At 38.2% G+C, this 17,020-nt stretch overlaps 2 protein-coding genes across 2 annotated transcripts in view; one reads left to right on the top strand and one right to left on the bottom strand.

Annotated features, from left to right (window-relative positions):
• The window catches only part of baiap2l1a (BAR/IMD domain containing adaptor protein 2 like 1a), a 31,357-nt gene extending 23,024 nt beyond the window's left edge, over nt 1-8,333 (bottom strand). Inside the window, exons 1-3 of the mRNA XM_084740513.1 lie at nt 8,046-8,333; nt 5,881-5,956; nt 5,611-5,697 (exon numbers count right to left, since the gene is read on the bottom strand). Coding sequence (XP_084596639.1) covers nt 5,611-5,697; nt 5,881-5,956; nt 8,046-8,096 — 214 coding nt within the window. The 5' untranslated portion in view covers nt 8,097-8,333. The remainder of the gene's footprint in view (nt 1-5,610; nt 5,698-5,880; nt 5,957-8,045) is intronic.
• Nucleotides 8,334-10,400: 2,067 nt separating this feature from the next.
• On the top strand, nt 10,401-16,479 carry tmem130 (transmembrane protein 130). Its single transcript, XM_084740514.1, has 8 exons — nt 10,401-10,533; nt 10,615-10,697; nt 10,777-10,948; nt 11,033-11,178; nt 12,389-12,473; nt 12,604-12,806; nt 15,305-15,411; nt 15,832-16,479. The coding sequence occupies exons 1-8, from the start codon at nt 10,526-10,528 to the stop codon at nt 15,970-15,972; spliced, it is 945 nt and encodes a 314-aa protein (XP_084596640.1). The 5' UTR covers nt 10,401-10,525; the 3' UTR covers nt 15,973-16,479.
• Nucleotides 16,480-17,020: the final 541 nt, after the last annotated feature.

Raw genomic sequence — 17,020 nt, 5'->3', positions numbered from 1 at the left:
TGTGGTCAGCTAAGCTAATGTCTTCTGGCTGTAGCATCAAATTGAACAGACAGATATGAGAGTGGTACCAATCATCTCATCTAACTCTTGGCAATAAAGTGAATGAGTTTATTTCCCAAAAGCTGAACTATTCTTTATATAAAACTTTGAATTATGTTGCATGTCAATACTGCGATAGTTTACAGCGGGCACTCAAATGTCACATACATCATCAGAGATACGGGAATGAGGTCTTAACAAGGAGACATATTCTTAACTGGTCAAGACATAAATTGCAATATTAATGAATGAGATATGCATAGTTATTAATGGTGAGTTTTTCTAAATAATTTCCTCTAAAACAAAGGAAGTGAACTACCCACCGTTGCAAAGAAGAAGAATTTAGAAGTTCTAAAACTAATTTTTAACCAGATTTTTTTGAATGAACAAATGAGTCTGCTCCAGGTGTTCTCAGACACAAAATAGGCTACAACGCAGGGAGCAAAATGAAGGAAGGTGCACCTTAAGTGACATCTGGGAACCATTTATGGTTCCCTGATGCTTCTGGTGATGATGTTTGTAATGAAAGATAAATTGCCCATCATATATTGATACATGCCGGCAATACTGTGCGATCTCTAGAGAGTTAAACAGTCCCATGAAATAGCCCTAAGCCAGATGTTTGAAATAACATCAAACTTCATTCAGAAGGGATGGCTCCTCTCAAAAGCCAGAACCTGTTACAGAAGCTATCATCGGGAAACATTCAGGGCTCTATCTGCTCTGAATCCTAATTCTCTGGGGAGAAAAAAAACATCGCTCCGGCTGACATTACCATTTTTCTCATGCTGACTGTTCTTCAATATTTCAAAAAACAATTTCGACTGAGGCGTGACAAACAGCGCAGAGAAAAGGTGGAAGGGGTGTGGATTGTGCTATTCTTCCTCCTGTAACATTTTCAATCCCTCACTACCTGCTGCTTTTCTGAGTGGAATGGCAGCAACTCCCTGTGGAGTCCAGTCATGCGCTAATGCACAGGAAGTTTCTAATTGTACACCCGTTGACAACTGTGACTTTTAAATACACAGAGTGATGTATGGCACACCAGTGGCAGTGCATTTAGATTGACGACAACAAAAAAACAATCTATTTACTGATGTAGGTGATTCCACATGTGAAACTAGAAGAGCACTGGGAGGGTGCAGGCCTCCACTAAGACCAGTCTGGCAATGTTAACATAAGCTGTATCTGTACTCCAAAATATAATGGGTTCCTCCTTGGACCATGCAACACCCTTTCACCAAGTTTCATAATTTTGACAATAAAAAAAATGAAAATCAGGAAAATGATTATCCATGTTTAGTGATATCTTCATAAAATGTAGAACAAGTGGAGAAGAGCTTTCGCAAACATTAATCACCAATAGTTACTGGTGATACCAGTCCAAGTAGAGCAGCAAATCCCCTCAATTTATTCTGTATCTTTCTTGCATTAGCTAACATTAGCCACCATTAGATGCTGGTGAAACAAGACCAAAAAAAGCAGTAAAACTAGTGCAACTTTACGGTGAATTTTTTTTTTTTAACCTTCTTCTCAAATGTTTTAAGTAATTGGTAATAGTTAGCGGTGGCAGCAGCTGATTACATAATCACAGGCGGAAGAGCTTGGACTAAAAGGTGATTATCTGAAGTAAGACCATGTAGGGTTATCAAGGAGCTGCCTTTTAAGAGCCATAAAGTAGCTACTTTTATCTTTTAAAGCAACTTTTTTAAAGTTAAGAACAGGGAGACCAAACAGCACAGATTACAGCATTTCACTCATCTGTCTGACTTTAGGCAGATGTGACATTTGATTAAAAGTCTTTCTTTATTACTACTTCACTTTCAGTTCGATTATAACATCAATCTGTATGAAAAAATGTGGACAACCTGTGGCAAAAAGGAGCACTGCGGTACGAAGTAAAAGCCTCAGGTAGCTTATTGCAAATACCTTCCAACCACTGTGACGCAAGTGCTTTCTGCACCTCACCATTCACAGAGGGAAAAAACACAACCTATCACTGCAGAGAAAAAAACAGTTATGTATTTTGTCTGTCATATGCTCGGGAGTGGTGCAGTTTGAAGGAAATTCTGCTTGATTCTTTGACTCGTGTGGCTAAATCAAATGATTCACTGTTAGGGATGATGGGCATAAAGATTCACTGAGGCAATAATAACCAACTGTAAATCCTGTAGGAGCGTTTACACAGAAAGAAAAGTGAAAGCTGCTCTGTCTTAATGTCATTAAGTTCTGACACCTCCACCATTGTTTAACGTTGTCTTGTGTCTTTTGTTTTGTTACACTGTACAAATAAAAAAAAAATGAAGTAAATGTTCTCACATTTCCTTACAGTTTGACCACGGCTTCCACAAACAGACAGTAAAGACTGGCGGTGAGTTTAAGGCAGATGGAGGAACACGGGATGAGGAGGATCAGTGATGGGAAGACAGTCTCCTCTGTCTGTCTGTCTGTTTGTTCAGTGTGTTTGCTACAGCTCCCTGCAATGTGTGAGAGAATTCACACTGTCTCGTTGTCGTCTATTCCCGGCAAGTCAAGAAAGACTTTATGTGCCTTTTTTACTACAAGCCATTTTAACGCTGGGGTGGATTCTTATGATTGGCATCAAATAATCAGTCCCTCAGTGGTCATTTTAGTCTTTTCTATCATTCTTTTGATAAAACATGCCAGAGATGCACATTTTCAACTCCCTTTGTTATTGTTCTTGCTTTAAGGTAATGTTTGCATGTTCAAATTAAATGAGGATTTTTGTCTCTTTGGAAATGCAGCTCTGAGCAAGCTTTCCACCTTGTTGTTTTTGGTATGCAGTGAAAATGTCACCAGCCGACCATGTAACATGAGCGTATTATTTAATGAAGTGTTGGTATTGTTAACTGACAGGTGTGGTCTGACAAACCAGATCAACATTGCGAAACAGCACAGTCTGGTGAGGATCTTCAATCACAGTAAATATTTCACTGCATTCTGCCAGACAGATAAAAAAAATATCTTAATTATAAAAAAAAGCAGATTTCCTTTCAGTGTATGTGTTGCTAATTTGGAGGTATCTCATATATTTCACCTATAATGTCAGGTATCAGAATACAGGGTTCTCAAGCTGGGGGTCGGCACCCCCACTGAGGTCGTGAGATCATTTCCTGGATCACCAAATGGGTGTGGAGAGTAAAATAAAATAACACAATGTAGCTCTCAGCAACAGCAGCCCCTTAAAGACATGGGACAAGCACTCAGTAATATACCAAACACAGCTGATCTCAAGACATTTAACAACCACCTCAGTCACACAAACCTGATTTTTCTGAGGGGTCATAACTCGAATAAGTTGTCCACCACTGTCATAATAGGTGAAAGCTTTTTTCAGTATCACTGGGTCTAAACTGTTGTCTTGCTCCATTTTATTTTGTCCTAGTATGTTATCAGGAGAACGGACAAGAAAAGGCAGAAAAGCTCTGACTGACAGAAAAGTGACATCTGAAAGCCTAAATTTTTGTCCATTTAGCATGATGAAATGTTTTCTTCATGGTTTCACTTTCACAAACTGCTCCGATATTTTATGCTGCCTTGGTGTTTTCCTAACTTCCTTATTCATTTATTTACATTTTCACGGAACATGACAGACACACCTAATCATGTCTCTTCACACAGTGACAGCTCTGTGAAAATCGCTTCACCCAGCCTGACATGTCGTCATATTTTGTTTATGGCTGGAAGTAATGCAAATGTCATCTAAAAGAAGAGAAAATCCACAGTTTGGACCACATTTTTGAGAGACGTGTATGATGACGTCAAGCATTTTTTCTTTTCAGGACCAAGGGCGAAATGACTGAGAATTATCTTTCCATTTTACTGCCCTAATCTGCTTCTCTGCCCGTCACATCAACCTGAGCTTACATGAGGCCAATTTACAAACCCTGCAGGAGTGACGCAGCAGAATCCGAAAAAAACAACTTGATGACTTGTAATAACACGGAATTAGGACCCCTGGACAAAGTGGGTCAGCGTCAGATTTTAGCACTGATAGAATAATTGGAGATGAGTCAGAGGATGGATGAAAAACAACCTGTACGACCCAGAGAAGAGGTAGAGGAGAAGAGGCACTTCAATCAGAGCGAGAGGTAGACAGCAAACAAAAATGAATTTCTGCTGCTACTGTGCCACAAGAGTTCAGTCAGTGTTATTTCCAGATGTGTGAATAATTGACCGTGGCAAAATATGCCACCATGATGAAGTTGCATAGAAAAAGCATTTTTATGGTGTGCAGCTTCTATTATGACGTGCTTGGGTGGAGCAAGGATGGTGAATTAGATCAACATTTATGGGAAATAAACTTACTCGCTTTCTTGCCAAGAGTTGGATGAAAACATCAATACCACTCTTGTGTGTGTACGCTTCATGTAAAACTACAGCCAGTTAGCATAGCTTAGCATAAAGACTGGAAATGGGGGAACCTCTCGCTAAGAAACAACTTAACAGCCCCTCTGAACTTATAACACTTATATTGTTATATACTTATATATTGCTATCAGAAAATCAAAAATAATTGTTTTATTTCTTCAACACATTATGGTTCGGGGTTATGTCTTGGCTGGCAGCAGTGATTCTCAGGAATTCACTGCTCCAGGCCAAAAACACTGGCACTTGTTTAAGCATCGCTATAGAATAAACAAATTATGTATAACATGTTAATTGGTGAGACTGAGTGGGAATAATAGCTGGATACTTTTGGAGAGATCCAGGCTAGCTGGTTCCCCCAGTTTCCACTCTAGCTAAGCTAAGCTAACTATATGCTAGATCTAACTTCATATTGCAGACAAGAAAGTAGGATCTTCTCGTCTATCTCTCTCTCTTTTCTTCCTCAGGAAGTCACTGCTCCTGTCCGAAAAATAAACGTAAGACAACAAAGTGGCATTTTCACACTTTGGTTTTTGAATAAGATAAACAAATGACATATAACATGTTAATTAATGATCTTTAGAGGGGATGGTAGGTGGATTCTGTTACTTATGGAGACAGCCAGGCTAACTGTGTCCCCCAGTTTCCACTCTTTGTGCTATGCTAAACTCTTTGTGCTAAGCTAGCTCTAGTTTCATATTAAGACCCATATCAATCTTCAAAGAATGGTTGTTATTTCTGTAATGGTATAATGTAAGGTAATTATTTGTAGCCAACACCATATGTATGTTATATAAAATAACAACTAATGGGTATCCAAATAATTATTGAACAATAAAAAGTTTATACCCCTGTATAAAATTGTTTTGTGATGTTCCTGATATTGTGTTGTGTCTATCTTTCTTATCTGTGTTAAGCTAAGCTAACCACTTAGCTCTTGCTTCATACCAACCATACAGACACGAGTGGTATCGATACTCTCATCCAACTCTCGAAAATTAGTAAGTGTGTTTCTGAAAATGTCAAACTATTCCTTCAAGTACATTTTTTTTTAAAAGGAAAGAGAGATATCATTCTCTTTTTCAGGCTCCATCTTCACCACAGAGACATGGATATCAGGAAGATCCCCTTAAGATTTCACTCCGTGTAGGCAGATGTCACCTGGACGTGCATGAAACTCACCAAGCTCTCTGGAGACTGGAGACGCAATAGCATTCTCTCCGACCTTTGAGACAGCATCAAAATAGGCCTTTCCAGCAAGAGTCATTGCTGCGTGGGGAGACAGACACACATCATTAAGTTACTGGCTGAGAAAAGAGCACTAGCTGGATCATTTTGTGTTCTGGTGAAGCTGCAAACCTAAACTCTTTGATAAATGGAGATACTGCTGACATAGAGGTGCACTGAGAATTCAAAGTTCACATTAAAACTTATAGATGGTTAGGTGTTTACCTGTGACTGATTTCTCGTAGCTCTTCCCGAGGTTGACCAGGTTCCTCAGGCCTGGGTTCAACTGATCCATCACAATCTGAGACAAAGAGCAGAGATTAAAAATTGTGGAGAAAAGCAGCAAAATCCCAATCACTTTCTCTTTCACTTACTCACAAACATCTCTAATTTCTTTTTTTTTTTAAAGGGCTTGCCTAGAATAATGAACCCATCAGGCTATTTTGGTGGCAGTGGGTGGAGGAGAAGAGGAATACATGAAAACAAGTGCAAGTGTTTGTGCTTTTGCTCTATTAATACCAGCATGTGAGAACAATAAAACTTTCAATCTTTAACTTGACCCCTCACGTATGCTTCGCAACTCCCGCAAAAGAGCAAAGTCCCACACAAAGTTAGCAGCTATTTGCGGCACGGACCTCATCACTCTGCCCTCCCACCCCCAGCCCCCTTCTCTCGCTCCCTGTCTCCCTCTCTCTATTGAAATGCCTCAACAATCAAGTGCTGTTCACCTCCCTGTCTCTATTCCCCTGGCACACCCTCAATAGAACAATGAAGGGGCAGGTATGACTTTACATGAAGAAAAGAACAGAGCAGAGAGGAGAGAAAGAAAAAGGGAAACAGGTTCCTTGTTTTCTTTTTCTGTCTGTCTCTCCCTCCCAGCTGAAACTGTGGCACACTGTAAACTACAGCTCTCTCTCTCTCTCTCTCTCTCTCTCTCTCTCTCTGTCAAACACCAGCTAGCACCAACAAGTTGCACCAACAAAGATGAATTTAATCTAAGATTTGTTCTAATCAGAGTTTATCAAAACGGTTTAAATTAGTAAATCCAGATTTGAAATTAAGCAGAGCTCTGTTGCACTGTTAAAAACTAATCTCATCATAAACCTAATCCAAACAAAAATTAGTCTTTTAACTTGAAATGATGAGTTAATTGCACGTACATGGTTGTTTGTTCTCACAATAATGAAAACACTACGAACCATGATGACGATTAGTATTGAGTCTCTAGCCTTAACTTTCTTTTACACTTAAAATGAAATAAATTTACTGAGAGCAGTTTCACATAGTTTCACACTGTCTTTGGATCAATGCTGGAACAACGTAGCTCCAACAGGTCGAGGTGAAGCTGTAAGTGCTTTGTGTGAAATGAAGAACTGACTCTTCTAACTGAGAAAATGTAATAGGAAACTGAATGTGTTAAATGTATAAAATGTATCAGTGTGACTGAAGAGTTGTTGGTTTAATGTCTTAAGCTTATAGTACAACTTAATTATAACCAAGTTCATTTGACTAGACAAATGTTTTTGTTTATTTGTTTGTAATATTTGTTTATTTGTTTAGAATCATTACAAAATCCTCCACCTCAATGTTGACTTTTCAAATCCAGTCAACTTAAAATTACTTGCAACCCACATATTAACTTTTTAACGTTAAAATAAAAATCATAAATAAAAATATTTTTTACAGTGTAACACTGTCGACCCATTCCCCAAAACATAAACTAACCATTACAACAGTTCAAGTGTTTTATTCTATTTGTTTTCCCTCAGAGTTTGAAGACGTGGTCCTCATAAAGGCAGAAATACAGGCGCTCACACCCAGACACACTCTCACCTGCTTATCACATGTGAGGCAATAGTGTAAACTTGATTAGATTTACCAAGTCTGACTAAAGAAGATTAATCCCATGATTAATCAAATGACTACTGATCAAATAACTCTAAATCCACTGATAAACTACAACAGATTGTTGAGAAACATTTTTTCTTTCTCATGGCTTGTCAGACACACTTGGATACTCTGTGGTTTGCTTTGATTTATGCATCCTCTAATAATTAAATATTGCAACAGGGTGGGTCCCTGCATGGACTTCGTGTTGTTGTTGTTGAACTTTACAAGCTGTTATTAGAATACAAATTGCATTTCCCTTGTAAACAACAACAGAAAGTTGTGGCTGCTGTGTGTGAAAGCAAAATGATGGGCACTTTAAACAAAAGGTAGTAAATGGGAGGAAAACTCCCACAAGGGACATATAACTCAATATGGTCACAACCTGACCTGGAATAACCCAACTACGAAAAGTTGACCCACCCTCTCTGCCTTAACCACAAACCGGGGATAATACCTATCAATTATCAATCAATTATCTTTCTGTTTGGGGTTTCACTCACCTTATATGTACTTTCAGTAAGCTTGCTCACATCCTCTGGAGCCCGAGACATGATGGCAGGTTGTTCCTCGAGCCCAAAAGTCAGAAAAAATAAAAGCAAACAGCAACAAATAGGAAAAAGAAAAAATGATGTTTTCGTATTCCAGGTGTTCACTGCGAGTAATAAATCCCACGCACGGTTCTGCTCCTTGTCTGCGCCCTCGCTGCGTGCATGTGTGGAGGGAGACGCTCTGCAGCCGGCGGCGCCCTCTCTGACTGACTGACTGACTGACTGACTGACTGGCTGGCTGGCTGGACACAGAGGGAGAGACTTCCCCCGTGTGTTCACAGGCTGATGAGGAGGAGGAGGAGCGCGAGGCAGGGCGCGGTGACGTCACCCCCCGAGGTGTTGCGGTGTAATAAAAAGTTATAGGATATGAGCTCGCGTGACTCTACATGTCACACGTTAATATAAAACAACTTTTGTACGCATGACGCATCATGGCACTGGTGTTAATGTAGAGCGTTGTGATTGGCGTAAAGAGGGCGCTATAATGCAAATGTTTGTATTCGGACCATTTTTAAAGTAATTTATAAATGACAAGTATTATAACTTATATAAAAGCGGCAGTGTTCATTATGCTGAATGTTACATGGCCCATATCACCCTGTTATTACTCCCGATGAAATAACATGAAAACCAGCATTTGATTTTTGCATCTGGTTGAGATGGAGCCAGTTTTAATCACTTTATATTGTATATTTTATTTTATTCACTATATTTCACAAACTTTTCATAGCATGCCTCACTTCAGAGGCCACCCCACATTTTTTTAAAATCAAGAATTGATAAGAGAGGATCCAAGTTGAATTTTAGTGAAATAAAGGTCAGCACAATAAACTAATCTGTAAATTAATTAACTCCATTCCCCTCTTCAGCAGTGTGCAGTATAAAATTAAATGTAAAAAAAAAAAGTGTTAAAAACAGGACAAAGTGGTAGTGTGATTGTAAGGTAGCAGCATTTGGCATGTTAGAGCAAAACTGCATATGGCGTGAAAGGTGCAAGACTGTAATATGTGCAATGTTGTGTGTAGTTGTATTCACAGCAGTGAGACTTTTTCAGTCCTTCGGGGTAAACAAAGCTTTTGTAAAGAATTTGTTGCTGCTGTCTTGCTGTTGTTTTTATGTCTTGTTCTGCTGAATGGACCTGATGTTAGTTTTTCACATGGGAAATACCTGAAATGTACCTGAAAGATGAGATGTTAAAATCTATTGTATATTGGCTGTGTAAAAAGGTCAAGTTCATTTGTTGTTGTTGTTTTAAGGACTTTACCTTCCATGGCCTGATGGGGGCGTTATACTCCATCAATTGAACAGCCATTAGTTCAGTATCACCAGCAACCACAAGGACCTGAAGCTTTCTCTTCCAAAAGTGTCGGTTTCTGTCTGAGAGGCAGGGGTGAAAAAATAAAAAGGGGATGCCAACGCTGGGTAATACGTTGAACTATAACATTTTTACCTTTTAGAAGCACGTAAAGGCCAACTAACATTCTAGCATTTAGGGGGGCTTTAATGGCACTGCATCACATTTTCTCCAAGGGCACCCTAAAGGGCTTTTTATCTTATTATTGTACACACTGGGCCACCTTGGATTGTATGTGTTATCATGTTTTCATGGTTTTTTTTTCAGCCCTTCAGCCCTGTGCCCTGAGTCCACCAGTGGAACTGATTCCTCGGCTGTGGAAGTGGAATCATCTTTATGTGAGGCAACATGAGGCCTGATGTTACTTTCTCTGAGGCTTTAAGAGTAACTGATAATGCAAGACTCTTGTTTTTTCAGTTGATAGTGTCATTTAGTGGTGCAAACTGACAAGCAAATTTGCAATCAATTATGTGCAGATCTATAAGAGAGAGAAAGAGGCAGATCATGCTGACTTGTAAAATCAAATCTGAATATAGGCAAACAATATGTTAATAAGATTGAAATTATATATATTATATATATATCTTTGCAGCCTGCCAGCTTGTAGTTCTATCTGGTAACTTCATCTAAATATAATTTAGGCGTAATCCCAGTAAGCAGTAACTTTGGGTAATTACTGAGATGTTAGCACCACCTTGTGGATATCTCCTATAGAAAAGTTCAATTAACGACACCTCCATTATCCTTAACAAATTCTAATTTAAAGGTGTTATTTCTATTTTCAGAGAAAACCGCAGATGAAACGTCAAATCTTGGAAAGATGTCCCACATCACTGGCAGGAATGTGACCCGGGCCGCGGCCTCCTACTCAAGAGGCCGATTGTTGTTGCCGAGCCACATGATTGAAACGCATGGTGACAATTTCAAGCCTTTACGGCTCTCATCTGCTGAATGTCAGAGCCAGTCAGAAGGAGCCATAACATCACCCCCTTTTCCCTCTCCATGTCCAACCGCTCTGCTGTCAGGATTACTTTCTCCTTGAGGTCCTCCTCTCATTAACGCCTGAGGACCAGCAGATATGGACAGGTACATCTAACATCTATTACATCTAATACAATATATTTTTTCTGATATTCCTTTTTGAAACTGTTGGATGTTTGCTTACAGAAAAAATGTTGTCCGGATCTTGATGCTCCTTCTCCTGGCCGTCCTGGGTGTGGCTGAGACCATAGACCCTTTGACAGATTTGGGTAAGTTGTCGAGCATTTCTCGTTTATACCTTTCTATCAGGAATCATGGCTTCTTAACTATATCCTTTATTTTGGACAGAAAATATCGCTGGAAAGTTGGTTTTCTATCAGATCGAGGGAAATGCCACCTATGTGAGGGACACGGGAGAACTGGCTTCAAGTATTCCCACTGAGACCATGTTTGAACTCTTTGACCCCCAGAAGAATTTCAGCAAGGCAAAGTTCACCTACACGTGGGACTTGGGGAATGGGTACGAGGACTTTTCCATATTTGTAATACAAAGGAAGGTTTGGATTTTCTAAATCTTTTATACATCTTTTGATTTCTGACGCAGAGAGGTGATCCAGGGGACAGAGCCGGTGGTTCGCTACCATTACGCTGAATCAGGGAACTACACTCTGAGGCTCAAAGTCGGAGTGAATGTGACCAAATATGCACCTCTGCTCACTGACTTCTACTCCATGGACCTACAAGTGCTCGGTTTGTAGTTTTATATTAATCCATGAGCAACTAGTTGCACTTAAATGAGTCAAAATATTTCAGCTGTTGCACTCAATTTAAATTTCAAAGTTTAATTTTCAGTCTTACAACTTTATTTCCTTGAATAAATATGATTAGATGATGAGGTGAGTTAATGTCACCTGATCCTACACTGAAAAAAGAGAATTATTTTAAAAACTTCAAATTATAACACACAAATGATTTTATTTTTCAAATTAAGTTAACAAGTTAGATGAACATAATTGCTTTGATGTACCAAATAATCTGATTACTTTGAATTTGGCAGTTTGCATTAATGCAACCTAAATTTAAGAGAGATTCTTTAATAGTAACCTTAGTGTGCTATTTCAGTTTGTTAAATATAATGACTATATTAGCTAATGTTAGCATGACTTAACATTAGCCTGACTTAATGATGACTAGTTTTGTTTAGTGAGTTTACAAAGACTTAAACAACAGAATCTAACCGATTCATGTAGATCCTTTTATATCAAGCATATTACATTATTTGGTCGTGGCATTAGACCTTCTTTCACTTTTACTGAAATAAGAACAGCAGGTTAAGGGTACAGGGTGTAATTTCAAGTTGTTATAATCCACAATTATTGACTGCAATCACTGAAGCTGAAATCTAAATGTGACTTGTTTAAAATATTACATTTCTTCAGCTACTTCTGAAATACACGGTGAAGTGCACTTTCAGCAAATGTTAGCACTGTGAAAAATCAGGAATTTAGTGGAATTAACTCATCTTTTCTCACTGACTTGTTTGTAAAGTTCCTCAGTGTGACCGAAGAGTTCTTGGTTTAACTTAATATCTTAAGCTTAATGAACATGTTCTCAAGTACAACTGAATAAATAAAAAGTCTATTTGAGCAGAGAAGTATATTTGTTTTGAATCATTACAAAAGTACCTCAAATTACCTTTTCAAACTCAGTCAACTTAAAATTTTAAGGCAGCCCAGACATTAAAGTTTTTAAATTTTGTTCTTGTTGTTGTTTTACAATGAATAAAAAACAGTGGTGTGGGGCAGATTGCTCTTGAGTAGATTTCATTAAATGTTCAGTACTAAATGAACTGTCAAAGTGGATTTATATAGAAGTGCATGTTGTATCTTTCCAAACACAGCTGTGCCTAAACTAATCATAGAAGAAGGTGAAATGACTAATAACTGAAATTAATTTGTAGATGCCATCAAAAATATTGTGCTGAAGGGGCCGTCAGATTATGAGGTGTCTCGGAACACCAGTCTGGCTTTTCATGTTGATGGAAGGTAAGTGGCATTTTGTTTTTCCATTTTTTTATTGCTTCTCTTTCATATTTTATTTGAAATTAAATTAATTTAATTTGTGTGTGTGTGTGTGTGTGTGTGTGTGTGTGTGTGTGTGTGTGTGTGTGTTTAGTCCTCCCATGTGGGTGTGCTGGCGAATCCTGCCCAACTGTGTGCCAGACATGTCTCAGGGCTGCACATTGACCATGCTGTACGAAAACACCCTGCGACTGAACCACACATTCACCTCTGTGGGCGTCCACTGCTTGGACATCAGTGTCCGCAATGACATCAGCAAGCTGCAGACCTCCTTCAGCCTCTACGTCAAGAAAAGCAGTGAGTGGACACACACACACACACACACACACACACACACACACACCTGCAGACTGACAGGTTACTTTCCATAACAAAAAGATGGAGGAGATAGAAAAGGTGTGACAGAAAGACAGAAACTAAGGCGGGCAAGAAAACAAACAGGCAGAGAAAGAGTTAAAAGGCATAGGACTGCTTACAGAGTGGTGTGCTTCATGGCATATTACTGTTATAACTCCTGATTTTCATAACTGAACATGCTTTCTATGAGAATTTATCCCCCTTCAGGGTTATGAAACCTTTCTAAAATCTGTCATGAAAAATCACAACAACATAAAGGCTTCTGATATTCGTCTGGACTCTCATCCTCTCTGCTATAGTGGACTGTATTTGTAGTGTTTAACATGTTTCGCCACTTGTCCAAGAAGTTTCATCTCATCTATTGAGCAGTGGGAAGTCCAAGCGGAGGGACTGTGACAGTTTTACACTTCAGTGGTTTGAGGCCTACATGTCAAACTGGACAAACATCTGAAGAAATCACATTAAAGGAACTTTATATTGCTGCTTTCTGAATAGGGAGCAGAAAATTGTGGGCTTTCAGTGTCTTATACTGCCATTATTACGGCTTTGTTGAAAACTTGATTCTGATTGGTCAGTTAGGACATTCTAAGGTCTGTTATTTCTTAATAGCAGGCCCCAGACCCTCGCTATGGATGCAGTTCTGATCCTAGACTCTGGAGGACTTAGTAAGAGCAATGAAATACTTTTTAAATCAATACAATCATTTTAAAATCAATAATTTGTGTGAAATTGATATTTTTAGTAAGTAGCCATGTAATAAGTGGAATAATGAACTGTTAGCAGTTCATTGCTGTAAAATAAACCGCTTTAGGGCGATGTAGGACGCTGACATAAAGCAAGGTGACCCACTTAATGCACATTAGCCCTCATTTCTCGGGTTGTTTTTCACCTTTACGCAGTTTTTAACCCTTGATCCATGTTACTGTGCCGTGTGAGCATAGAAAACCTGAACAACACCCCATCACCCTTAATTGTTGATTGATATTAAATAGACTTATATGATACAAATGGAAAAATAAATGAGAAACCAGCCGACATTTTGGTAAGATGCACATTGCTTGTCAGTTACTTTGAATTGATTATGGCCTTCCCTTTGTGAAAACTGTATAGTCACGTGTTGTTATTTAATTTATCCAAGTCATTAATTTGATCTATGTCCACTTTTGATTGGTCAGTATGTTGATTGAGTTTGGTTATTTTATTTGTAAAATTACATTATTTTTAAAATATGTTTCCTATTGATATACATTATTTTATTATCTGTCAACTTTTTTGATTAATGCAATGATTTGCTGTACAACTAAATGTAGATCAGTTAACAATTTTATGGCCATTTGCAAGGCTCTCTTAGCACTCCATATGTTTCAAGGCATTGACTCTGCTTTGATGTAATTTGAATGCAAAAAAAATGATAGAAATCTGTGATTCTTTATAATGATCTATCATTTTGAATTTGGTCATGCATTCAGATATTTTTTTCTGATAAAATAATGTGATTTTCTAGTTGTCCACAACAAATAAGATTCCTAAAACTAAGAGGAGCTGTGCTGTGTCATGAGGTGTTTCAGATAAAACTCACCATGCAGCATTTAGCTGTATTAGTTCCACAGACAGAGAGGGAGCAGTGAAAATGGAGGAATCCAGAGTGATCTGACTGCTCAGCACATGACTGCTGTATTCAATTGATTCGCCGCTGTTCTGATCCAACTGGAACTAATAATGACCAGCTTTTAGTGTCAGTTTCTACCAGCAGGTACGAGCAACTTTTTTCTAAAGAAAATATGGAGATTATTTGGTACTTAAGGCTTTGTTGCTGCAGCTATTGAGGGAATTTTGACAGCAGACATAGTGTGGTTTGGTCACATGACTAAACATGGTCATAACCCTAGACAGAAAAGTGTAAGGGTGGCTAATAGACTCACAGGCTTTCACCTCCTCACCACCGCCTCTGATGTCATAATGTGTCATGTCATGTCACCCAGATACTAAACGTGATATTTACATGATGCACTTAAATTCAGATCAGCCTTTTTTCACATGAACTGTAGTTTCATATCTTACATGAAAAAGTTGAGTGTTCTAATACCTTCTGATATCAATATGAATAGTCTGCACATAGGGATACTGAACATGAAATCTTTCGCTTCACAAAATATTTGTTGACGTATCCCGTTTCAAATAATTCTATTATTTTATGTTTCACTTTATATTTAATGCTCTCTTGTTTTTATTCTCATGTTGCTGTGATTTTGGAACAATCTCTCACAAGATTTTCCTTTGGGATTAATATTGCATCGCATCACATCATATCGTATCGTATTTTGTCTTGTCTTATCGTAAATACATCAACATAAGACATTATTGAGACGCTTCACTGTGACTTTGATTCTAAGAGGACCACACTGACAAGTAACATGTTCTTTCTGTGTTTTCTGCAGCAAACCACCACCTGTTCTTCATCCTGACGTGTGCTGCCATTCTTGTAGCAACCTTCAGCTTCATCACAGTCATTGCCTGCCGCCCTCGTCATCTCTACAGATCACAGGTACATAACTGAAAGCACTGCAACGTCTTAGACGTAGTTAGATGTTTAACTTCAACCACAGTTTGGAGGGATAAGAAGTGGTGATAAGAGCTGAATGAAGAACAAGAAACAAAATAAAGTTGTGGTAAAGTGATGTGCTTTATCATGTTTAGAGGTAAATAATTGCTAAAATTTGTGTGTTGTCATAGCAGTGAAGGATAGAATCCAAATCTGCATAAAGAGCATCAGTGACTGCACTTGAATGCAGTTTATGACCACAAGGAGGCTGTCTGTGCTCACAGATTACACCTGCGTGTGGCACAGAAACGTCAATATGAACTGGACTATCAGTTGCCATAGCTTGTGGAACTTATTCAATCTAACTTTGAAACAAATATTTGTTTTACAACTGGCTGACATTTGTCTGAATGTTTTTTTCAGATTTCTGATTCCAGTAACGCTTTGTTCCTGAAGAACCAAGATTCTGATGGCCAAAGCTCGATTCTTTTGAACATCTCCAACACGGAGAAAGGAGAGAAAGAGCCGCTCCTCTTGCAGTTTGGAACTCAATACTCCTCTTAACCACCTGTGTTCGAGCATACTGTGGCTACATGAAGGTGTTTGGGAGAAGAAAATGCACATTTATGACATTACAAAAGTAATAATAATGCACATCTTTCATGTCACCGTGTTATAGATGTGTATAGCTAAGTCTGTGAATGATTAATTGGCCAACGCCTGATATGTCATTTTAAAACATCTAGTTGCATAAGTGTGCTTGTATTTATGTATTTAGAGTTATGTTCTAGATGTGTTAATAATGAATGCTTTAGTTACTAATGCTAGTAGGTCAAACGCCTTCTGCATTTTTGTAAATAGATGATGATGATCAATTAATGAGTCACAGAGCTCGAGCTGACATTCAAATGAACTCATAATAAATTAATAGCACAAGTGCAGCTCATATTTAAACAATGAGTGTGATTAAAAGCATGCTGCGAATGGATTTTTATTTCATGCCGATGTGTAGATTTGCACTTTGCTTTGCTTTCCAGAAAAATAATAAAACATCATGTCTCCTTTTTAGAATGTTTTCTCCTGCAGTGCTAATTATTTAAAAGAAATGATGATCATGTACAATCAATTTTGCAGTAAGCTCAGTGTAGATCCCCGTCAAATGGAAACCAGAAATCACGTTTGCGTTCTTGAATGTATACAGTACGCACTACAGACTTCTCATAGTATGTATTGTATTAGCAGTTTGGATACAATGTAATTTGTTTTGTTTTGTTTCCCAAAATGTCTTTGGAATAGCTTCAGTTCAGTATTTTTCAGCTGTGAGCTTCTCCTCTGTTTCCTTTGTGCATTGCATTGTGGGAAGAGTATGTATCAACAACACAGACAAAAATCAAAAGTATTTAGCATGCATATCTGCTTTGATGACACTTTACATTATCATACATTTTGGACTCGCAGACAAAACTAGTTCTAGCGCATGATGAACTCAAGTACACAAAGTACAAGGTGTTAATTGTTATTAAATTTAAAACAGATAGAAAAGTATTGACAAAATTACTCTAAGCATGACGGATTGCATAAAATAACATCATACAAAACAAAATCCTTGAGT

The sequence above is a fragment of the Lutjanus erythropterus genome, chromosome 17, assembly GCF_056507025.1.
Source record: "Lutjanus erythropterus isolate fLutEry1 chromosome 17, fLutEry1.hap2, whole genome shotgun sequence".
NCBI classification, from domain to species: domain Eukaryota; kingdom Metazoa; phylum Chordata; class Actinopteri; order Lutjaniformes; family Lutjanidae; genus Lutjanus; species Lutjanus erythropterus.
This window is presented reverse-complemented; position numbering and strand designations above follow the sequence as displayed.

Excerpts from the sequence above, each read along its gene's own strand:
- tmem130 (XM_084740514.1), top strand. Across the intron at positions 12,807-15,304 it reads CCTCTACGTCAAGAAAAGCA|CAAACCACCACCTGTTCTTC; the intron begins GTGAGTGGACAC and ends TGTTTTCTGCAG. Across the intron at positions 15,412-15,831 it reads GTCATCTCTACAGATCACAG|ATTTCTGATTCCAGTAACGC; the intron begins GTACATAACTGA and ends TGTTTTTTTCAG.